The sequence below is a fragment of the Crocodylus porosus genome, unplaced genomic scaffold (assembly GCF_001723895.1).
Source record: "Crocodylus porosus isolate Cpor-Errol unplaced genomic scaffold, CroPor_comp1, whole genome shotgun sequence".
NCBI classification, from domain to species: Eukaryota; Metazoa; Chordata; order Crocodylia; family Crocodylidae; genus Crocodylus; species Crocodylus porosus.
Genome location: NW_017728927.1, coordinates 7305202 through 7329891, shown reverse-complemented (window position 1 = coordinate 7329891; position 24690 = coordinate 7305202). Strand labels below are relative to the sequence as shown.

General features: G+C 48.6%; 1 protein-coding gene across 1 annotated transcript; it reads right to left on the bottom strand.

Annotated features, from left to right (window-relative positions):
- Positions 1-1150: 1150 nt before the first annotated feature.
- Positions 1151-24295, bottom strand: MSLN (mesothelin). The gene is made up of 29 exons (XM_019542133.1): positions 24238-24295; positions 23774-23848; positions 20815-20855; positions 20174-20195; positions 20044-20071; positions 19222-19306; positions 17622-17783; positions 16588-16781; positions 15908-15999; positions 15171-15301; positions 13803-13924; positions 13260-13431; positions 12506-12721; positions 12215-12385; positions 10593-10739; positions 10381-10430; positions 9114-9234; positions 8750-8835; positions 7993-8122; positions 6727-6917; positions 5929-6019; positions 5239-5350; positions 4494-4678; positions 4202-4348; positions 3808-3941; positions 3349-3479; positions 2640-2734; positions 2058-2247; positions 1151-1599 (listed from the first exon to the last, which is right to left on the bottom strand). The coding sequence occupies exons 2-29, from the start codon at positions 23841-23843 to the stop codon at positions 1493-1495; spliced, it is 3423 nt and encodes a 1140-aa protein (XP_019397678.1). The 5' UTR covers positions 23844-23848; positions 24238-24295; the 3' UTR covers positions 1151-1492.
- Positions 24296-24690: the final 395 nt, after the last annotated feature.

The following is a 24690-nucleotide window of genomic DNA, read 5'->3' as shown; positions in this document are numbered from 1 at the left end:
CGAGTTGTGGAGCTGGGGACAAGGACCACTTTCTGCAGGTGGAGGTTTCCACTCTAGCTCCTCTACAGTTCTTGAGGACGTGTCTACACGACGTCCTGGTGGACTCTCCAAAGCATGCCCCTGCCATCCCCTCCCTCTTCCCACTCCAAACCTGGAGACACCAAAGACCATGCTCCAAAACTACTCCTCTGGGGTCACTCTCAAGGCCTCAGGATTCCTGAGAAAAGCCGCAGGGGACTAACTAATGTTTACTAGTTCATGGCTTTGTCCTCTGTTTGCTCAGCAGGGGAAGAGTGAGCATTAAGCCAACATAAAGGTTTTCTTTGTAATCAAGCTTTCCCCTTGACATGACACGGTTCACTGGTCTGATCCGGACCGGTCTCGGCACGTTACACGTACAGTCGTTGTAGAGCTCTGATCCTGCCTCGGAAACAAAGAACGGAGCTGAACTTTCACCCAAAATTGAACCCAATGTAAAACCCTGTGAACGTTCAAGAGCATCTTAGAGACGAGCTTTCCGGCTGCTTATTTCAATGTTGACAGTTTCCCGGTCATAAAAAAGTCGTGTCAAATCCAGCTGTGGTTGAAAGACAAAGTAAAACTTCAATGCATCTGTTCAGGTGTGTTTAGCAGAAGTTCTTGACTGTGTCAAAAAACTAAGCGCCGGGGTGACTGACTCATTGAGGGTAACGAACCATCCCTTTTTCATGATGTGCAAAACATGACTGTTGGAGAGAGCATTATTCCCCACCCACGAGAGGCCAGCCCTGGGCAGTCCTGTTTGACAAGTAAAACCCAAGAGAAGAACAACAGACATGTCCAGGACTCTCAAACATTTATTTTGACAAAAGCTCACAGACAATATAGGGCCCAAACCAATGCTTCACTGAACTAAGGAAAGTACTATTGAGCCTTCATTCCCGCTGCCATCGTTTCTGACTCCGTTCTGTCTCTTTCCAAACCAGCTAGCAATCTCCATTCTCAGTCCTTGCATGTGGAGAAATATGAGGCTTTTCAATAAACTAATTCTGAAACGTGCACGGTACCAGTCCAAAACCAGTCTACCCTACAACCGCCTCATCTGCTAAGAAAATAACATTCAATAAAAGTGTATTATTGATCATGGAATCAGAGCTCATGGCAGAGGTAATATCTTTTATTAGACCAACTAGAGATTTGCAAAAAAACAATTATTTGCAAGCTTTTGGGCACTGCAGTAACATGTCTGGGACACGCTTCCGGGCCAAGGGCTCGGTTGTGAGAGAAGCTGTACAAACAGAATAGCTACGATGGTACTTGTCCTTTTGGAAGAGCTTTCAATCTTGTTTTCAGACTTTATCTAGTGAGTAAACCAATAGCGCCAGAAAGGAACACTTCATAACCACGCTGTTGCCTGTTGACATAGCATTTCTCCATCCTCCTGTGTCAGGCCATGGAGAAGTCAAGCGGTGGTTCCCACAGCCTTCCTTTGCTTGGGGCAGGGGTCAGGGGCTTATGGTAGGAGCAAAGTCAGCAGATAACTTAGGAGCAGCACGGCTAGGAGGTGGAGGGCATTGCCACGGGCATTGGCACCGGCATTCGTAGAGCCTGGTGAGGTTGCTAGAGAGACAAGACACAGAGCTGATGAGACACTGAAAACTCCTCGACCTCACTGTTTACTGTCTTCTCCTGTAGCATCTAAGGGAGATCTTGGAGTCTCTCACCGAGACTCATCCCAAACCATCCATCCCAGGTTGCACCCAAGATGCTGGGATGCAATGCTTTGGAAGTGATGGGTCATTTCTGTTGAGAGCTCTGGCCAGCAGGATGGTTTTCAGCAATGCCGTCAAGTTACTGACCATGCCAATGCTTGCCCTTTATTCAGTGGACCGAAACCCTGGGAAGCGATGGCGCTGCACTCTGCATCCGGATGCTCTTTACAGCCGTGCGAATGTGGAACTCGTAACTTTTCCCTCTAAACTTTCCAATAGGAAACCCTCATTATTTGCTCCCTTCTTTTTCAGACAGAGGAGAGGTATAAGCCCAATCAGAGGAAAACAAAGGCTGCATAAACATACGTGTGGACTGGGGTGTGACAAGGATGTAGCCGTCTGGAATTCCCCCGGTGAGCCCCAGGCCCAGCTTATCCAAGTCTGGCTGTTTCTGCAGGCTGATCCATGCCTTTATGAGCGAAGACGTGTATTGTGCATCCTTCAGATCTTTCAGATTTACTCCCAGCAGGCCCTTGACCTGGTCCGTGGTTAGAGCCTAGGGGAAATCAGAATAGCAATCCGAGCAACGAAGGTTACTGTGACCCCTATTTCTCACCCAGCCCAAAGCCAGAAGACTGGGGACACAACTTTTTGGGGCAGGCAATGGCATCTCCTGGAAGGATGTGTTTGGATCATGCCCGAAAGGATTCCTGGACCCAACCCAGCTGCTTTTGCAGCTATGTAGCCTGATTTTGAGGCATCCTTCGGTAAGTGTAAATAAGCATCCAAAATGAGGGTTCAAACTGTAGCAGAAGGGAACCACAGCCCCAACTGGCTATGATCTCTCTGAGTGTGGTGCAACGACTCCTGATTTATGCCAGCGTTAATGGCATCCAGCAGGTCACAGCTGTGATGAGGAGCCACCTTTTAAGGCACAGCCAAACTCACCAACACGGAGTCTCGTCTCAGTTTCGCGAAGGTCCCGATATCCATGTTCACGCTGTTGTTGCTCAGAGCTCGCAAGTCCTCCGCAGGGGCACCACCTGGGGCAGGCAAGAACATGCATGCAGGGCAGATGTCCTGCAACAAACCCCGTAGGAGCCCTATATTCCCCCTAAAATCAGTGAAGTCACAATAGGCATGTACTTTCCCCATGATGCAGGGTACAAATAACTACCACTCTAAGGGGAAGGGAGTTTCCAGCCTGCATAGGACAATAAACACCTTATTAGCCCAGGTGGGTCAATCCTGGAATATCCCTACATGGCATATCCAGCTTTCATGCAACCAGCAGAGTTTTCCAATAGTGGGAAGAGATGAGAACTTCGCATGTAAAGTACTTTGTAGTGATTGCCAAACTGAATACCATCAAAGGGGTCTCTAGAACGAGCCTCTCCCATCCAAGGGCAGGCTGCTAAAGGGATAAGGGGCTAAGCGCTTTGGGTTTACTGGTATTTCATACAAACATCTGGAGGATTTTGAATCAGGCAGACAGAACCACTCCTGCCCCTCTTCCCCCTCCGGCAAGTGCTTTCCGAAATGCAGAGCTGGACCCTGCCAAACTTCAAGGAACTTCAAAGATGCGAGCTCAGCCCAAGACAAGTCCGTCTCTATACCGACAGCAACTGCTTTTCGGTGGGCCAATGCTGCTGCTTACCCAAGTATGGCTTGATAAGGTTGTAGTAAGCGGGGAACTCAGTGCGCTTTCCTGAGAAAGCAAGTTTAGCTTTGGAGTACAAGATGTCTTTTGTAAGCTGAGAACAGTTTGAGGGGTCCAAAGAAGCCATTCTGCAGAAAAAAAAGCAAGATGCAGGAAGACAAGAGCTGGCATCTGCCTTTTCTTTAAGAAAGCCACAACCATTTCTCTGAGCTTCTGGACGAAGCCCCTGCACCCCCACCAGCCCTCCATCCCGCCAGGATGAGTAGCGGAGACGCTGAAAAGTTGCGTGACAGCCCCAAAGAGCTGGGATTACAGGCCCCGACTCCCAGGCTTAACCACGATCGTAGGTTTTCTCACTGCTTCCTGCATTCGCTTTCAGCGGGCGATGTGCAGAGGAGCCGGGGTTGGCTGGATGGGAGAAGAAGTGTGTAAGCGCCGAAGGAATAGTGCACTCACTCCAAGGTGCCGGGCTCTATCGTGTCCAGCTGCGTCTCATCCAGAAGGCACACGTATCTCGTACCGACCGCGTTCAGAGCAGAGGTGATCAGGGGGTTTCCCAGGTCCGTGTACCGCTTGATTATTTCACGCGCCTACAAGTGCCGTTAGCAAAAAAAAGATGCATCGATTCACCTTACGTGTCAAGAAAAATCTCACCCAGCACCGACAACCGACACCCCAAGAAAAACCTCAAGCGCTTCGTGTCTCCAAGGGCAAAGCAAAATTCAAGCCCAAACATACAACCAAGCAAAATAAAGCAGGTTGACTAAGCGGAGGAGGATTAATAAAATAGGACTCCCGGTCACAGCAGCAAGCTCCCCCAGGCAGGCGGTCCCCATCACTCATTGCTCACCCGCACGTCAGGAGGCTCAGCGAGAAGCAAGGCGGCGAGCGTGTCGGCTGAGCTTATATTCCACTTCTTAGTATCGTTGACGGTGACCAGGGCGGTGAGGGCTCCGAGGTTGGGGAGTATCTTCTCAGGGTACCCGTCGGGATAGGCCTGCGGACAGTTTATTAGCTCCCTCGGTTTGCCAAGATCAAATGGACGCCCCTCGCCGAACCCGTGAGGAACGACGGAGAAGGGCTCCGGAGACTCGGGGGCGACGCGAGTACGCCCGGCCCCTTTCCCCGCAACCAGGCTTTACCTCGTCCAGCTTGTTCTTCAGCACGGACAGCTGCTCATCGGTGAAGGGGTAAGTTATGAGTCGAGCGAGATGCTTCTCTAGGATGGCAGCTGTCAGGCAGGCCTGTAAGTCCTGAGGACTATACAGAATAGGCATCAGCTCATTCATTGCCACGTCATCTGTGACTGTCTTGTCGGAGGGACAATCTGTTGGAGCAAAGATCAGATGTCTCTGATGGGAAAGTGAATAAAGACAGGGTGCTCACCCTGCCCGATCAGCTACCCTGGGTCTGGAGCTGACCCGTGCCATTCGGGCCCTGCAAGCATCAGCAAGGACGTCTGGAGCAGGGACTGCAACCCGTGTTAGCGACAAGGGAGTTATGGCTCCATCTCCATCAGTCCTTCGTGCTGTCCTTCTCGGCAGGTCGGGGATTATGCCCAGACCAGCAATGGAGGGCAAGGTGGGAGGCTGTCTATCGGGACGGCTTCTTTTTGCCTCCCCCGTTCCCATGCATGCCTGCCCTTTGCCTTCTCGAACGTCAAGATGCCAAGAAGCACCTTGGCATTGACCTGTGCCCATGTGGCACCTAAGCCCCTTGGTGTCTTTGCACAGGGCTGGGGGGGGATGTATGGTGTTGTGAGGTCCGTGCAGCTGCTCAGTTTAAAGAAGTCCCTTGCTTTCTAGGCCCTGTGGCGGGCACGCGGGGAACCGGAAGACAGAAGAGCCGAAGGCTAAAATGGATATACAGACAAAGCAACCCGCGTACCAGTGGCGCGTCTCCACCGGGAAGGCTGGAGTTTTTTAACCACAGAGGCCAGCTGCTCCCTTGACAGTGTTGAATTGCTCAGGAAGTTTCTCAGCCAAGGGTCGAAAACGTCCTGCAAGGAAAAGGCAACAGCAGAGAGGTTCGGCACTTCCTGGGGGGGCGGCTCCACGGCAGAATCAGACAGGAGGCCATCGGGGCACGTCCCCGCCTCCTCCCACCCCAGCACCAGCGCTCAACGAGGCAACACAGTCGACCCCTGGCAGAAGCAAGTTCGCAAGAGCTGGGTACACACGTGACCCACGCCACGCCAACACGCCTCATGTTGTCTCATGTGCCCTGTGTTATTTAAGTCACACGGGATGAACTGGAGCTCTGCCTCCGCTGCAAGTGGAGAAGGCTGTCATCTAGATCATTGCTGTGCCTGGTTCCCCTGGAAAACCTCCTTTACTAACCCCCCACAAACCGGTCCTTCCATAAACCCAAGCATGAGAGTAATTAAGCAGCCTCTAATTAATCTTGACAGTAATTAAGCAATGATCTCCTCACCAGGGGCTTCCCCTGGCACTGGCAACACCCCTGGGAGTTTTGCCATTGATTGAATCGGGAGCACCGTCAGAGCTCACTCGCTTTGGATACGGTTTAAAATCATTACGGGTAGAAGAAGCAACGAGATGCCTGCTGGCAACACACCCGGGGGATCTTGTGCAAGATGCTCTGATCAAGGACCAGGAACAAGCCGCTGAGCTCGCTCAGGGTAGAAGCCGACCACGTTGAAGGAGGACTGAAAAGGAAGGAAATTTAAATCATCTTCCAGGATCTGAGCTGCAGGAAGCCCCGAGGCTGTGTGCTTGTCCCATATGAAGCAAAGGATAGAAGTATTTCAATTCTCGAACCCTTCTCACCACTTCCCACAGCAGAGCCGGAGAAACCCTTACTGAATCTAGGGTGGGCAAACCGCGTGTAATGAATACATGAACCCTAACCACAAAGAGCACAAATACTTGCAATTTTTACAACAGACCGTTTCATGCCAGAACCTCAAAGCACCACACCCGAGTAGGGAAACGATTGTCATCCCCCGAGTAAAGGAGGGAAAAGGGCATGAAAAGGCTCAATGATTTCCCTTGAAAAAGGTGGTTTGACAGGAATCAGAACCAGAGGTGCGGTGGCCACCAGATCGTCATGCCCGGCCCCAGCTGAACCAGACTCAAACTTTCTCAGAAAAGCTTGCTTAATTCATTTTCCCCGCCGGCCTTTTTTTTGTTTGCAAGGGCTGCTAAGACAGTCGAAGGAAAAGGCTGTTGCCTGCTTGCAGCTGGATTAGAAACCTCACTGGGGAAATGTGGTTTTCAGGAGCCCAATTTTTAGGTGAAAGAAAAAATAAGCAAAATGAACTTTTTTTGAGCTTCTGACAGCGTGTAGTGCTAGGCTATTATTTCATTTACTCTTTTCACCACTCCGGAAACCCCAATCCAATGGCGACCCTACCCAAATGGCGTGGTCCCATTGCTGATGACATCCCGAATAGCCTCTTCCTGATCGGGCGTGAAGGATTTACACTGGCTTAGCCACTTCAGCAAACTCCCACCAGAACCTCGGATGTACTCGCCGCCGAGGTCGCAGACAAGATGCCCCAGCACCCTTGCCTTTTCTTCGCTCACGCGGGTGCCTGGGATTTTCTGAATTAAGGAAACAGCCACGTTAAATAAAAGGGGAAGAAAGCTGGCTCCCGATACAGGGAATACGGAGAATTCACTGTTCTGCTGGCAGCACCCCAAGAAGGGAAACCCAATCCAGAACCAGAGGCTGGTGGGGAGACCTGAATTTCATCCGCCTGCTGATGTGTGCCTTTGTATTTGGCCTTCCCTAGGATGCAGTCTGGGCCTCGCTAGGCTTCATGCATAGTTTCTTGATGTGGAGGCTAAGGGTAGATCAAGGGACGACCAACTCCAGGCTTGATTCAACCCTTCTTTTCAGGTGGTGGTTTTCATTTCTACACTCGCAATGCATGCGGGAGTCACATCTTCGAAAGCCATGAACCAGAGGCCTTCCTTGCCATGGTGGGACCTCAAACTCATGTCCACCGACCGCAGCATCTACAGGGGCCCTTTTGCTACCCGGGGTAGACCTCAAGTCCTTCTGCTCCACAACCACAGGACTTTGTGACTTGAACTCAAAGACACCCTCCATTAACTATGAGCAGCACAGGACCTGCGGCACCCAGGCAATCGGCTGTGATTTCCCCGCATGCAGGGGAGCCCTGACATAGTCATCGTCGTTCCCTTGACGCGTGGAGTGAATCGCATAAATCTCTTTGGTCCTACATGGGAAGAGATGTATTTTGTCTGTGCTGACAGAGCTCCGGTGGCTCGAGAACAGACGATTCACCTGCCTTGGTGCAGAGCAGCGCTTTAGAACCTTTTTCATTTGTGGACCCCTAAAAAATTTCAAATGGAGCTGCGGACCCCTTATAATTATACGTGTGGATACTCACGTACTTCTGATGGATCATCGCCGCCTTTGGTGGACCCCTGAGACATAACCTGCAGACCCCAAGCCGTCCATGGACCACAGGTTGAAAACCGCTGGTCTAGAGGAAAAGGCTATGCCACCTTATAAAGTATCGCTTGGGGTCTGTTGATTTTCAACACTTATTTCCAGCAGCGGTTAAAACTTCATATCCAGCACTTTTCCCATTTAACACAGAGTCGCGGTCAGCACCTGGATTGCTGGTCTGCGTTACCGAATACGTACCAAACAAGCCAGGGCCTCCAGGAGCAGCTGTTTGCTCTGCGGGGAGTCTCTCTGCAGAACGCCAAGGTTTGCTTCCCCGATATTAAGGACGTACTGCCTACAGCTTCCTGTCGCCGCGTAATCCGAAGGGCTAGAAATACAGACGCTCCATGAATTCAGACGGCATCCCATTCAATGATGAATCAAGCCAGGTTCAAACCTCCCTCACTTGAAACACCCCGACCATAACTTCCATATTGCGCTGCCTGTTTCAGCTGCCAGAGACCCTTGGAAGACTTCGCCGTTCAATTCATTTTCTCCCTAGGGCGTCTACCTCTGAGACCCAAGACAGTGTTGCTCCTGTGTGCTGCTCTGGATGCAGAAGCCCAGGGAACGCGCTGAACAACGGGCTTCTCTGCTTTACTCGATGTCATAGGTCATAAAAATTCACACTATAAAAAAATCCCTGTAGTTCAAAGGGACACTGTCAATTCAAACATAGGCTGCAAAAGCGATCTGTGACTTCCACTAATATCACACTGGAGTGCGATGGCTGAAGGAAGTTTAAAATTGCATTCGTCTTTTCCCTTCCTGCAGGTTTTCTATTTTTGCATTTCATTCTACTTGGCGAATCTTCCTGAGACACCTCGGGGATAAGTGCAGTGCAAATGAATAGGGGTAGACGCATTGCTAGGTAATTTATGAAATCTGACTACTCTCTTCTCAAGGTCTAGACCGCTAGAATAAACCAGTGGGATGGACAGCAGCGCCACATTACCTTAGAAACAGCAACAGGTCTTTAGGGTAGTTGTCTAAATCCTTGGGCATGCCATGTGCTGTCACCCTCTTAACTAAACATCTCAGCTGGAAAGAGAGCAGAGTTCATGTGAAAGAAGGAAAAATACCAATAAAACAAAAGCATTGCTCCGAAAATAGAGAGAGGCAGAAACAGGGGGGAGGCTTTGGTTTTTGAAAACACTTGTCAGGCCTTGCATTTGCCAAATAAAACAGGCCAGAATCAGATGTGCTTCAGATCTAAGACCCGTCCAGCCCCATCGAGTCTGAGGCGGTGGGGCCTTGATAAAGGATTTGGGAGCATCTTTACAGAAAGAGCTGCACGACACCTCGGTGGAGGGACCGACCTGCTCTTCTCCGAGCCTGACATTCTTCTGCTTCATGGCTTTGGCAAGCTGCTGAAATTTTTCCGTTTCCATCTCGTTGGCAGCCGCACAGGTGAAGCCTTGGAGGACAGAAGGAGACAGCCTGGGAAACCCAAGGGAAGCAGGAGAGCTGTGGTGAGGGAGAGCTTCAGGGCACTGACCTTCTAACACCAATGTGCATGGTCCCAAATCCCTTCAAATCTAAGATCTCCCCAGCTTGGTGTCCTCAAAACTAAGTTCAGAGGTGGAGCAAAAGTTCTGCCCAAAGGGCGCTTGTACACGTGACAAAGAGCGGCAAAAAATCGCCGTTTGTCTAGCATAACGGCATCACCGGGTACACGTGCACGCTGGTTTTTCATGTCAAAATGTCTCTGAGCATGGCAACTTAGACCGCCTCTGATGCATTTTAGCTTAATCGTGGCCAATTGTTCCATGAAACTTGGTTTTATCATGGCAAATCCGTCACGGGTACGTGTCGCAAACGACTTCACGTGCCCATGAGACCGTCTTCGGCTAAACGGACTGGACCTTGTACTGCAGAAGTAGATGGTGGTCCAAGACCAGTTGCCAAGGGGAGTAATGTAGTGACTGGAGTTAGGGTTTAGAGATGCTCCTTAACTGAGACCGTGGGAGTTGGGAATTAGGAGCTGATCCCTCAGAGGGCAACTAGCCAGTCACCCAGAGACGGACCTATTTCTCTCAGGATTTGCAGATGTTGTTACCCACAGATAAAGGTTTTTTGCTCTCATTCATTGCATGCCTGCATTTACTGACCCCGAAAATCCCTACAAGAAGCTAGCTGAGGAGGAGGAACCTCCATTCTTTCTTCAAGAGGCCACGTGCTAGACAGCAGCCCTTTGAAAGTGCCTCGTTTTATGTATTAAAAAAAAAGCATGACGTGAAATGAGTGTAAATAGTGATGCTGATTTTATGCTACTAATCACACAACACCGGGAGAGGCAGACACAGCCCCAAAAGATATTAGTTACTGGAACAAAACTGTGCAACAGCGATACATTTTCACCAAAGAAAGGTTTTCTGCAGATAATGAAAAGCGCTGCAAGGTTTCTGAGTGGAGTCTAGCTCAGAAACCTTCACGTGAGGAAGCAAGCCAAGGCTAGGGACAATTTTGTCCAACCATGGGCTAAAGGCACTCTGCCTGGGCTCCAGGGCCTTCCTTTTCTCTTGCGATGGATAAATTTGCCTAGTATGGCAACAACTCAACCAATATCGATGGAAGAAACGCTACCTGTTGAAGTCGGACTCATCCTTTACTACATCATCAAAAAACATGGCAGCCTGTAAAAACCAAGGCAAAAAGAGGGTTAAGTGCTTTGTCAAGTTTTCTTTCCCCTCTATATACAGATAGCTACATTAGCTTTATTCTCAGACAAGGTCAGAGCCTAACCAAAGTCCTATCCCAAGAAAGAAACAAAGATAAGAGAACTGCCAGTGCCTTACTTGTTCCCGGCTCCACGATTTCTGGTTGAGATCTTGAATGTGGGGCCTGAAATTACCGAAGACCAGCAAGGATTTGGGGATGTGGTCAACCAGAGCATCCGGGACGTATTTTATCAGGTCAATGGGACTGCTTATAGCTGAAGACATCTAAAAAGTATATAAAACAGCCCCGTGCACTAAGGTTAGATGCAGCAATCGTTGGTGAAGAAATTAAGAGTGAGATACAAGATTGACGGCTTTTTTCTCATCGTCTGGGCATTTGACCCAGCACGTCACCGTGTCCCAGGCTGGGAGAGCTGTCGGGGCCATCGGGGGTACTGATGCTAGACAGGGCTGCCAGGTAACAACAGCCACTGATCAGCAAGGGGGGGAAAGTGTGTGTGACCCAGGAAGACAGAGCAAAAAACCAGTTCCTTTGAATCACTGGCTGCTTGCTTTAAAATGGTTCAGCATGCCAGAAAAGGAGCAGGGGTGGTTTCACTGTATCCCCCTAAATTAGGGTTGGCAAGCTGGTCAATTATTGTCAACTGACTGGTCAATTGACTGCATATTTTTGGACTGGTCAAAGATTTACAAAAAAAACCCACATTTTTTTTCTAGTTTTCTTGACAGAAATATGATTTTTTTGTTTTGTTTTGTGACACATTTCTTAATGGAAAATCGGTGCTTTTTCTGTGTGTTATTTGGAGCAACTGGCAATTTTATTTTATTTTTTACAATTTTTGACACATATTTGATCAGTCAATTGACCAAACTTTGTTTGACCAGTCAAATGCCCAACTCTTGCCCTAAATACCTGGGCCTGCAAATGGTGTTAGAGCATGGAAATGCTGTGGTGGGGAAGTATTTCTTCTTTAATCACTCTAAAGGAAACAGCCACACTGTAGGATGCTGTTATAGTTTAGCCCCCAGAGGCACAAGGTCTAAGGTAAGTCTCTCCTGTTACCAGGGGTATTGAAGAGCAAGGGGAGCAATGCACCCCGTGTGAGCTCACGTATAAAAGTGGGGTGAAGATAAAGTCAAAAGTTGAGCAGATGGTCCGATTTCAAGTCACTGCAGTAACGACATGCACATTCACTCCCTCGAATTAGTATGTACGGAAAGGAGCCGGTTATCACAGCTCACTTTTGCAAGATGCTTCAGCCCTACAGTGGTCTGTGCGTGGCCTTCAGAATGATTTACATGCATTCAAAAACCATCACCTGTCTTTAATTCCTCTTTTCCTGGGAGTGGACACTTCCATGAAACCTGAAGGTTCAACTTTTATGACACCTTCCTCCATGAGGTCCCTTCCAACCCCTAACAGCGATGGATCTATAAATAGTACTGTACAGACAACTTTCCAGGAGAGGCGTCATACTTGATTATGTGTTATCCTTGGCTGCCGGCCATAACCTTCATCAATCATGCACTTTGCAAAGACAAAGAGGAAACTAATCCATGACCCCGCTGTACTATCTTATTAGCACCTACGTACATAAGCTATGGGGGAAATAGCCTCGGTAGGTGTGCATGCGTCAGTGCATGCCTGCGTGTATTCAAAACACAGCCTTCCCCTGTGTCTGAGTCACGCTGGCTCTTCCAAGCCCTGGGCACCACCTTGAAGAACAAACAGACTTCACCTTTTCCACCAGCACTGTTTTCAGAGCAGGTGGCATGGTCCCAATCTGCTGTACAAACTCAGGCATCTTCATAGCTTCCAAGACCACTTTTGAAGGCAGGCTTTGAAGTCTCCTGCTGCTTAAGCCAGCTGCCAGGCTTCCTAGTGCTGCAAGGCTTTGACCATCAACAACCTGAAAGATGATATAATGAGTGGATGGGAATATATGGTCCACGCCTCCGCCTATTAGAGCCAGAGGTGCGATAGAGCAAGCGCCACAAACACACGGGGTCTGTACCTGTACTCTCGGTACCTGATAGCTGGAGTTGAACAGCTTGTTAATGATGGTGCTGGACTGCTCGGTGTTCCAGCCGCGAACTTTGCTCAAGGATGGAAGAGAAGCCACAAAGTCTTTATCACAGATGCCGTTTTCAATCTGTGATGCCGAGAGACCAACGGCCATCTGGCCCAAGGCGCTCAGGACATCAGGAGGGAACCGATCGAATTTGTTCACCAGCGACGTTGCCACCTGAAAAGGTCCCCCAAGGGCAGAAGGAAGTCAGCAGAAGAATTCCCCTGTGGATCCCTTGGGTCTAGAGACATCTACAGCCCCTGGGCTCTATATCCCATACGACAGCGGTGGAGCCAGCAGCCTGTCTGCACTCTCCCCATTCCCCACTGAGACTTTGCAGACCCTGAATATTATTCAGATGCTGATATGAAAAGGCAAGGGAAGGCAGTATGGCTGCTTCTATCTGCCCCAGGCCTACTTTTCACTCATCACTGCAAGATCGGAGCATATTTCACTTGTGTTTATTAATCACAGGCTGCTCAAGAGACCTCAATCCTCTGTGCCTCAGTTTCTTCATTGGTAAGATGGGGATGATGACACTTCCCCACCATAGCAGAGGGTCATGCTGCTTGTAAAATATTGCATACAATATTAAGGGCACACACAGATCTTCCTTTACCAAGAGCTAAGCACCAATCCATGGAACTGCACATGTGCTTTTGGTGACTGGTGTCTCTGCAGGGCTGAGCATCAGAAAACCAGCCCCGAGCATTACCTGTAGCTCTTCCGTGGTCAGGGAAGAGGCTGGCATTTGCTCCTTATTGGGGCCTGAGCGTAGACCCAAAGCACAGTTCTTGTTGATCCTCTGAGCCAGATTCAGGGCCTCGTTTTTATTGAGGCTTCTCACAGCAGAAGGGCTGAGGTAGCAAACGAACTTGTCTGGGAGGCTGAAAGTGGAAAGGAGGACAAAATGGCATTCATATGATACAGGGAGGGTTTGTTCCAGCTGACAAACGAAGCCAACATTTGCAAATCTAGTGCACACTTCCCACAGTCCCTTTGGGGTATTACCAGGGCGCTGCATAGGAAGGCTGATTTCCCTTGGTCCTGGGTGTTTACAACCTGATCCACCAAGAGGTCAACTTTAAAGCACTGTGTTGATCACCCTTTAAAATCCACCTCAAAGCAGGCACTCATGACCATAACAGAAAGCCTCAGCTACACAACAAGGGCATAGGCACACACCACGGTTTTTGCCCTTTTATGCACTGAAACTGGCTCCCAGTTCAACTGTAGCAGCAGGCTGGAGTTGCATTACCTTGCCAGCTGGAAGCCAGGGGCAGAAGTGAGTAACAAGGTATAATACACGGCTGTTTCCCTGGGCAATGTAAGGTTACTGATCATCTCTACGTTGACTGGGTCTCTGGCAAATCTCTGGAGCTGAGAGAATCGACAGGGGAAAAAACAGGAAGAATTTAAACTGGCATTTTAACTGGGCTGGTGATCAGAAAGGGGCACCAAGAGGGGAGAATTTCCCTGCTAAGCTACAAATAGCTCATGATGCCTCACTAAACTCAGAGAAGAAGAAAACCGGGGCGAAGAATGATAATGGACCATGTGAGCAGGCAGGGAGCCCCACCACCACCATCTGTAAACCCACCAGCCCAGCTAAGCAGTGACAACACAAAATTCGGACCTGCTTTCAGTACTGCCAACCTCACACATTAAAAAAATCATAAATTGGGCTTTAAAACTCATGAGGAGTGTCCTAATAATAAGGATTTGGGGGGTCGGTTTTTGGTTTCTGAGCCTCCAAGGGAGTTTGATCAGATTTTTTAAAACTCTTCTCCAAAAAGGACTAGAAATGCTGTAAAGAAAAGCTGCAGTTCTCATGCAACAGCAGTCTCCAGGGACTTCCAGGGAAGCATCAGGTTTGAGGGGAGTTTTGATAAAACCCTGACAGTTGACAACAGTGTAGTTTTCATAGGAGTCATGTTCGTGGGAGCAATGAATGCGTAGCACCCCCAAAAATCAAGCCCTTCTATTTCTCCTTGTGCTTTTTTAACAACCACGTCCCATTTGGAGGGAAAAACAAAGTTACAGCGGATGCGGATCTCTCTGCGTTCCCTTTGCTCAGGATGTGACACGAGTGAGGAGAGCCAGTTTCTTTGAAAGAGGTAAGATAATATTAAAAGCTGAGAATACATTCAAGATAATATTCATAGCTGAGAAGGAGCCACTATAATTGTCTCGCCTGTTCTGCACAACCCAGACCTGCAAACCTCAATCACTAACTCTGGCATCAGTCCTACGTGTAAACTATAGCAGGGCTTTTACGTGAACATCCGGTCTTGACTTAAGGATCATTTTTGCACCTATCCGCTCCAAGTTTGGTTTCTACAAATGACCTACCCTGAGGTTAAGTTCAAGGCACATACAGCAATTTTCCTCTGTTACAATGAGGCATGGGCAATCCCATCTGGACACAGACAATAAATCAACTGCTCCTTTGCAATCAACAATTTAAAACACTCATCATTACCTTTTCAAATGTCTGACTCTCCCTGGCTTTTGGCACAACTGGAAGATGAGCTTTCAGAGTCCTACAGGGCTGGCTGCTCTTATCCTAATCCGGATCAGCTCATATTTTGTTCACTGAAGTTTCCCGTCCGCCGTTCTTACTTACGGTCAGCTCATCAGCAAAAAGCCGCAGGTCTCCCACTCTGACGTACTCCATAAAGGAACCCAAATAATTAGCAAACCAAGCGGTGGAATTTAGGCTGTGAGCAGCTGCGTTGTAGCAGATCACTTTTGATCCTGCAAAACACGGGCAACACGTTACACAACTGCGGAGCTGCACTCCAAAACCAGCTAACGGAGGGCTCCCCAGGGGTTTTGGCCATTAAAATTAGCAAATCCTTAGCCCTTATGCAGTTCTGGATATGTAAAGGAATTAGTGTGTGCAGGTTAGGCATAGTCTGGAGTCTAAGCACTCGTGATTGGCTGTTTCACTGAAACAATTAGACATCAGATAATTCATCCCCCCCCTCCTTTTTTTTATTTGCTTCTTAAAATTACAGCTGATTCCCTTCTCTGCATTGACTTAGCAGATCTGTGTCTTTAGCCCATGGGACCAAATTCTGTTCTGACTCTCTGCACCTAATGCAATGATTTTTGTGGTGTAAAAACCACAGGACTGTGGTCATTGGCCTTCAGACCCTGTGTTATCAAGGCTCCCAGGCTAGAAATCTATTTGTGATGCTGCATATAAGCAAGTATCAATTGACCCAACCACTAAAGGGACGATGTTGATGACTGTCAATCCAGGAGGCCTCGGCCGTCTTGCGCTCAGTGTCATGACACACGTTTGCATCTTAAAGCGTGTTTGTCCAACAGGTTGTGTTTGCAGTAGAAAGAAGTTACCATTCTTTGTGAGATAACTTTTGAGCCCCTTATAAATATTCCCTCGTTCTTCCGCTGGGAGTTTGGGATAGAGGCTGTCCAGGGCTGCAACTCTGGAGGAGAAGGAAAAGAAAAGGAGGTGTTTCAAACTCCAGCTGGACGTGTCACAGAAGCAGCTTTGCGTGACAGTTGAGGGCTACTTCAAGAAAAAAAATCTAAAGGGCAGAAAATGTAGTTCATGACGTCAACCCTGTCGTCCAGACATAACCTAATCCTGACCCTCCCTGCTCATCATCTCTCTCCCTCACCATGTACAATTCAGACCAATAAATAATGTTCTTTCTTTTTTAGACCTGCTTTTCATCTCAAATCATTTCAAACACTTGGACCTCTCGCTTATAACCCACGTTGCCCTTAATAAACTACACTGAGGTTTGGATGTTGCTCTTTACGGGCAGGGACTTTCAAATATTTCATAGCAATGAACTGCCAAGGGTCCTGGCAATTCTGGTAAGTGCTTAGACCAAAGGTCAGTAAATCACTATGGGCTTTGGGCCATATGTCCCCTCCAGAGATGTCAATGGATCTGCATTAGTTCACACCAGATCAGGAGCTGGTCTTTGCTGTTGGAGGATGGAGCGAAGGCCAGTGTCCTGCCCCAGCCACATCCCCACAGAGCTAGATTTGGGCTCGGCACTCACGTGTCGCAGAACGTTTTGCACGAGACATTCATGGCGTGGAGACAAGCAAATACCCGGGGGTTGGCCATGAACGGCTGAAGGCTTGCGTGGAGCCTTTTGGACAAAGCGGACAGGCTGGTGATGTGCGCCATCCTCTCCCAGATGCCGTTAAAGAAGACCACGTTCCAGTCTTGCGAGAGAGGCACACGAGAAAACTGCAAGGAAGGAACAAGGAGGGACAAGCTGAGTCACGTGGACATTGCATTTAAAAGACCAGACATGCAAATCTGCACAGACCCCCGCACCCATGAGTAGGATCAGGACTGGCAACAGGAGCTCCTTCGAACGGGCGCCGTGTCTTCCTCTTTGCACAGACAATGGGGCCATGGTCTCCTGGGACCCCTGGCCCACTATGGCCAGTACAAATGACCATAAACAGGGCTGGATGGAAGCGTGCTTCTTTCCCTCAAACAATCAAAAATGTTTCTGTAGGGGACAAAAATCCTTCATTTCATTTCGGAGTGAAAAGTTGTAAAAACTCGAGTCTTTCTCCCAGGAGGGAAAAAATCCTGAGGGGGGCAAAACAAAACCTTGTCCTTAGCTGAGCCGAGCTGAGTGGAGGCACTTTCCTGGCCGGTCATCTGGCCGGAGGACTCTGGCTCCTTGCATGGTTGCTGTTGAGTTTTCCAAAGCAATATGTGCCCGTGGATGGTATAAATGCCACCAAATCCACATTTAATGTTGGAAAATTCTCAGCCAGCTCCAATGCTAACATCTACTGGAAAACATTGCAGATGCGCCAGGACTTTGGGTCACTTAAATTGCTGTGTGAGGGCAATATCCTGAGTTTATTTCCAGGAGCCGGGAGCTCACGTGCATCGTGGGAGACGTGTTAATTGAAATGGTGCCAACTTTCCTATTCTAACACCAACGTGAAGATGGTTAAAGTAGCCGCGCTGCCTGTTATCTGCCCGACCCCATTTGCAGCAGGCTGGCCAGCCGTCCATAGGAGGTCACATTTACAGGGAATTAACCACTAGACAAATGCGACCTACCCGCTTATTGAACTTTTCCAGGGTATCTGCAAGCACATTGGCATCGAATTTGGAAAAGAGCAAGATGGAAAGCATGGGATCCAGAGTGCTGACGGGCTTGGAGCTGAGGCAGGGATACAGGGACATGAGGAGATCGTCCTTAAAAGCCTGGAGTTCAGAGCTCTGGAAAAAAGGGGAGGAAAACACGCCTGGTGTGAGCTTCAAAAATGATAGGCTGCGTTCAGCGATGCTGCAGTATCAAGTCTCACATCCATGAACTCAGACTCCCATAGACCTACTTGCCAATATGTGAACATAAGGGTAATGCAAAGTGGGGGAGCTAATGGACCTCTCCCACTCCTCACCCAAAGTTACAGCAGCTGAGATTCCTTCTAGTGCCTCCGAATTTGACCTGACATCAACCATTGTTTGTGTCCCCCAACAATCAAGGTACGGTATGAGGCAGGGAAATTTTTTTTCCTGACAAAAAGCATCCTAGATTGTGTTCAGGACCTGCTGGATGATGGGATAGGATATTTAATCTCATGAGAGTCAACGAGGACAAGTGCAAAGTCCTGCACTTAGGAGGGAGCGATCCCCTGCACCGAGGCAGCCTGGGGCTGACTCCCTAGGCAGCAGCTCTGCAGAAAAGGACCTGGGGGGACAGGGGACAAGAAGCTGAACAGCAGCCAGCAGCGTGCCCTTGGTGCCAGGAAGGCGACCGGCATCCTGGGCTGCCTGGGTAGGAGCAGATGGAGGGCAGTGGTTCTTCCCCTCTATTCAGCACTGGGGAGCCCACATCTGGAGTCCGGTGTCCACTACAGAAAGGATGTGGACAAGTTGGAGGGAGTCCAGTGTAGGGCAACAAAAATGGTTCAGGGGCTGAGGGACAGGACTGGTGAGGAGAGGCTGAGGGAAATGGGTTGATTTACTCTGCAGAAGAGAAGACGGAGGGGGGTTGAATAGCAGCCGCCAACTCCCTGCAGGGGGGCTGCAAAGAGGATGGAGCTGGGCGGTCTCAGTGGGGGCAGATGACAGGACAAGGAGCAATGGGCTCACGCTGCAGCAAGGGAAGTTGAGGTTGGATATTAGGAAAAACTTTCTCACTAGGAGGGTGGTGAAGCACTGAACAGGTCACCCAGAGAGATGAGGAAGTCTCCATCCTTGGAGGTGTTTAAGACCCAGGCAGACAAAGCCCTGGCTGGGATGATGTAGCTGGGGCTGGTCCTGCTTGGAGCAGGGGGTGGACTAGATGTGGCCTCCTGAGCTCCCTTCCCACCCTCGCTGTCTGTGATTCAATGATTTTGTAGTTGTTTAACTAGTTCTCTACAGCCCTCAGCAGAGATGAGTCCAGGCCATAAATCTGCTGGCTCTGACCTTTCGTGTCAAGCTTTAGTCACTTGTTGGTTAAGACGCCCCTCGAACATGCACAAGGTGCATTTCACCCTTCTCTTTATCTTGAAATCCCAGCAATGGAAAATGGGGAACCTGTGCCCTGCTGTGGTGACCCCCAATGCCACTGTGCCCAGGGAGCTGGTGGGGTTTCTTTCAGACTAAACAACACTGCTCATTTCTTTGAAATATATCCATTAGCTTATGGCAATATAGGGACGGTCTTTACCTGTGCACACGCGTACTGGCCAAAAGTGAGGCTGCACGGGGAGGCTTTGCCGCTGGCTATTTCCAGGAGCATCTCCTTGCTGACACTGCAGGGAAACAGTAACCACCCCAGTGTTTGTCTTAACCTCGCGGGATGCAAAGCGCCCAAGGGCACAACAGGCCAAAGAGGAAAAGAGTCATCACAAAGAGCTCGGAAAGGAAAGCCTCACATCCCAATGCTTGTCACCCCCGAAGCAGGGCAGGAAAGTGCATTCACTCAAAAATCCTTGAAGGCAGCCAGCTTGCTATTGTTCTTTTTAAAAAGAGTTCAGTCCTCCAACTTTAGTGACCACCTGAACAACAAATAGACTGGATGCCAAATAGTCAAAGTGAACATCAGATCTGCTGGGAAGTCTTTGCTGAAGCTATTCAGCTCATGCTTAGAAATAACAGATACCCTTACAGAAGCCAGATTCAGTGATTGCAACGATCTGGCCCGTTCAGGTTTCGGATACATGCTGTAATAGTTATTTAGCCTGGGTCATACTCAGATCCCCGTGAGCTCTGAACACAGCGCCGAGGCGCAGGTAGCACAAGGCACTGCAAAGTGTGCCCTTTGCCGTGCCAAGGAGAGTCTGCCTGCATCCGTCATGCACTTCTCTAAATGATTCCTCTCCCTGATCAGCAGTCACCCCTGTTTTGTAAAACACCCAGGGACCATCCAGGAAGGAAGATGCTGCATAGATGTCAGCTCTTATTATCCAAAGCCAGGCCCCTTTGCAAGTCTGCATCATTCAAAAAGCAACCCATCGGATAAGAGAGAATTTGCAAGCAGCTCACCTACCTTTTCACTGAGGCACAAATGTCAGCTTCTGCTCAAAGGAAGGAAGAGAGACAAAGCTGGAGATAATGCAATAAAGGCATGATCAGGACTCATCCAAAATCTTTCCATGGGGAATTATATGGCAACTTACCATTGACAGGGCTGCTGGTGCACTGAGCAGAGAGAAAAAGAAAGAACATGATCTCAGAGACTGGTTACAATCCTCAGGGACTCCTTAATACAGGCATGAGCACAAGCCACAAGCATTTGGATTTGGATCCAGGATTTACATGCATCAATTTGGCAATTAGAGCAGGGAAGCTTATTCTAACATTGGAGAGCATGGGTGGATCTAGGATTTTGAAAAGTGGGGTGCAGAGAGTGAGATGCATCATTGCATAGAGCACAGCTCATATTTTTCTCCAAGTATAAAGAAACTAGAAGCTCTGTGAACATGCCTGCAGCCTAGGGCTGGATTATTCTGTTTAAGATCAAAGCAAACACAAATCTAAGTTTATTGGACTGTGCAAACATCTTGCTATATCAGGCATTTTGTAATTAAAAACAGAACAAACTATGCAATGGGAGGCAGAGATGTGGGAAGTTTAGATTCCATGCCCAAGCTCCAAAGAGAAAATCTGGCTTCAGTTCCTAATTTCTATTAATTGTCGTCAGGATGGGAAGCACACCAGACTGCAGTTCGGGCATTATTTGCAAGGGAATAAAGAGACCCTGTGTATATATGTGGGAGGAGGGAAAGAGAGAAAGGGAGAGAGCTTGCATTCCTCTTACTCGATACGTCACAACTGAATTCTCCGCAGCCATCAGCCCACCTGAAAAGATAAGCCATGATTTCATTACAGAATCAAGGGTGCCCTCCCAACAAGGCATGCAGCTCGGTCCTTCCTACAAAGCTGTATGCCCTCAAGCCACTGTGGAATATCAGTCTCGTTTCACTCCCTTCTCCCTCACTTTCTCGCACTAATACAATATTTTATAGGCTCACTTCTACTTGTGCAATCCCCTTTCCCCTTGTATTCTAGCCATGCCATGGGCATGTGCACCTGCATACAGGCTTCACGTGTGTGTATGCGAGTATTGCTCTACCTACGGACAAAATTTAAAGCCAGTTAATCTGTGCTAAGTGTAACGTGCAATTGCACTTTAACAAGCTGTAATGTGGGAACGTTCATGTTTTAAGTGCCCTTACTGTAGTCTAAGTGGCCCTCTAAGCATCTCAAAGTTACACAATTTCAGGAGAGGGTTATCTCTGGGCTGTGCTACCTAGCTCATGTTAGGGTAACTTCAGTTTGCTGCATGGAGATAAAATGAGCAATTTATAGTCCTCCAGCATCCCGGGATGATTTGCTTCTGGCTCACCCGCTCCATCCGTGCAGGGATACAACCCAGGTGTCCTGGTCCCTAACCATGCCTGTGCTCGACAGTCCTCAGAGCGGTGCAGGCAAAAAATGGTATTAATCCTTAACATGTGAGTGCTCACAGCACGTTCAAACTTTAACCCTGCTTTTCTCATACTAGATCTGTGGCTTCCTGCCAATGATCCTCCGCCAGGACTTGAAGGCTCCCACCGTGATGGGCACGTGGGGTGCTCAGTCTCAAAGGTTCACCTGGCCTCTGACTTGAGACTGCAGTGAGGGATGGGCAGTTAGTGCCGGCAGGGGGGATGGACGGCACTTGGGCATTGCCTGGCTGATGATGAGGGACACCACTGCAAGCTGTAGGATGGAACAGCCTTTGTCTTCTGCCCTGTCCTCGCCTCTTAATCTTTTTGACTGTTCCTAATCCTGTGTCTAGGTCTCACACCCTCCTCCCTTTCTGACTTTGTCTGACAAGCACCCACCTCCACAGGCCTTTGTGTTATTACACTGCGTTCCAGCCTAATCCCCTGGAGACATTGCTATAGATTTTCCCCAGAACTTCACAGGGGTTTTGTGCTATAGAAAGCCACCTGTCTGTGTCAGCACCTGGCAGGTCTGAGCAAGTTCACCCCACTTTGTCCTCCTTATTCTCTATCTTGCTTCTCCCACTCTGATGGCCTTGGCAGCGTTTCTCTGACTTTGCTCTACAACATTAATTCAGTATTCCGGCTACCTGTCAATGGTACCCAGGATTGTTTTTAATGCCTCTATTAACTCCCAACTTCCCTGACATCTCCCACCTTCTTCCTCTGATCTCCGATCATTTCTTAGTAGGCTAACTTATCCATGGATCCCCTTGTCACACTACAAACTTTGCCAAAGCCCAGTTGTCAGGAGTGGATCTAAGATTGTGATGGGTTATGAGACGAGTTTCATCCAGGTATTGTAGTAGGGGCCAAGCAACATCAGAGCCCCTCTTCCTACAAGCACAAAAGCCAGATCTTGCTCAGAAGAGATTCTGCCCTGCTGTTAGGCCAGGTGGAACAAGCAAAAACAATAAACCCCACTGAGGAAAGGCTCAGGAGGGCCAAAGTTAGCAGGTGCAAGCTCCTGCAGTCACATATGCGACCAACATGCACTGCCCGATAGCTCTGAGTTTTCTTGGCATTGCTTGTGCTGGTTTGTTTTTCTAACTTTGTTCCGGGTACCCCAAGGGATAAATCTAGTAGGAACAATGTGAAATGTTGGCAAGGGCATGAATAAAAAGGCTCTTGTCAATGCTGCCTGCAAGAATTTGAGGGAAATCCTTCTCAGAGTCTTTTTGGGGGGTGTTGATAGAAGCCACCTGGCCAGAAGCACCTACTAGCCCAGGGAGGGTAACAGAGATGGCGGTGATGGAGTGGAGACATTTGAAGCCTAGAAAGATGCCTCGAGTTGCTCAATGTTGTACTGTAAGTCACTAACCGAGCTGGAGATGGACCCAGATGTCCTGTCTGACCCACTTAGACTTTGGAAAATCATTGATTTGCAGCCCTTAACCAACAGCTTATGCTTCGGATGGAGCAAGAAATATTTCGCTATATGGCAAAGAGATCTGGGAGCACTCCTTTTAGTGGTCACCAGCACAGGATGGTTGCAGCAACGTCTCAAATCCAAAACAGCGGCAAATAAATAATTGCGACATGTCTGCTGTCTTTCCCTCCATTCTTTTTGATGACTACTGCTATTTACCAGGGAAAACGCCTCTTTCGATCGTGAAGTATCCGTTTGCCGCAGCAAACAGCAGAATCCCTACAGCGTGGTATCACAAGGAAGACCCTACATTTGGTAAGGAACTGAGAATATTTTTATAAAAACCCAGAAGTAACTGTGTTGGTGAGACAAATGTTGCTCAATAGCAAAAAATGAGAATAAAGGAATACAGCAAGATGCAATTCAGGTAGCGCCATTTTAAGTCAATATTTTCCCAGGTGGATACTGCAATGGCGAGTAAGAACCCACAATTTTAGGGTGGGAAGAAACCCAAAGCGTCTCCTAAGTCACGGAGATCGAGGTCACTCTTGCCCAAACACAGGAGTGACCTTGATCTTTAAAATTAAGATAGGCAGGAATTCTGACCGAGTCTGGGCTATTTTATTCATTAAAGCAACTAACAGATTTTGAGGGTACTGTTACACTCACACCCACCACCAAGCAGCAAAATCTAGTGATTCAGCTTCTATTTTTTTTTTAATCGAAACAGTCAAAATTATTGTAAATGAGCTTTTAATTCAGCTCCCTGGAGAACTGCTTTCATAGATGGCTCCTTCAGTAGTAGCAGCTTGGGAGAATATGATAGCAAGGGGGTTATATATTTAAATAAGAGTACTTACCGACCAAAAAAAGCAAGCTCAACCCTCTGAGTATAGCCGTCATTGCTGCCGTGGTGACCTTAGCATCCATCCACACTGTATAATCTGTGCACCCAGCAAAGAGAAATCAAACAGGTTTTACAGAAATGAGATTTAGCGGCAGTCTCAGCACACGCCAAACTTAGCTTTCCAAGGCTAAGAAACAAGCAAGACCCCTCTTCAAATGTTCGCCTGCCAAAAGACCCTGTTACCGGCTGCCCCTCTCATGACAGCTATACAACACTGAGCTTAAAGCACTTTTGGAAGTGCAAGGATTGTCACGTCTATCTGGCAAGCGCTATGATCTGTGCAGAGGGGTTAGAGTATTAGGAAATAAAACTTTGCTGCCCAGCACCTCTCAAAGCAAACAGACTACCCATCGTCCAGATAAAATACCAAGTTACCCAGAGAACAAAGGCAGAGCGCGCTATTTAATCAGAGCATACCTCTGAGCTCCTGGTCACTTCTTCTGCTGCCTGGGGCTGACAACTGAGAGACACTGGTGGGCTGTTTTGCACTGTATAAGACAGGGTGGGGCTCTTGGCTTCTCAAAGCTTCATGTGAAATCACAGGACAGATTCTGAGTGCCTAACATACCTTATCGTCACTGGGAATGTAAAGGTTTGGCAATAAAAATAGAACACGTGTGGATCTGCTAATTTTGGCTGTCCTGAAGAGTGCAGTCAGGGAAGGGGCAGGGTTCAAGTGGAAGGTGCATGGGCTCGGAGACGGAGGCTGGGGGGCATGCAGAGTCCAACCCAGCTCAAGGCAGATCATCCCTGTTTAACACGTCCAAATGTTCGTGTAACCTGTAGTGAAAGCTTTCCAACCAAGCCTCTCTAGGTAACCCGGTCTGGTGCTTCACCAGTGGGTAAAAATACATCACAGCGGTGGCATCT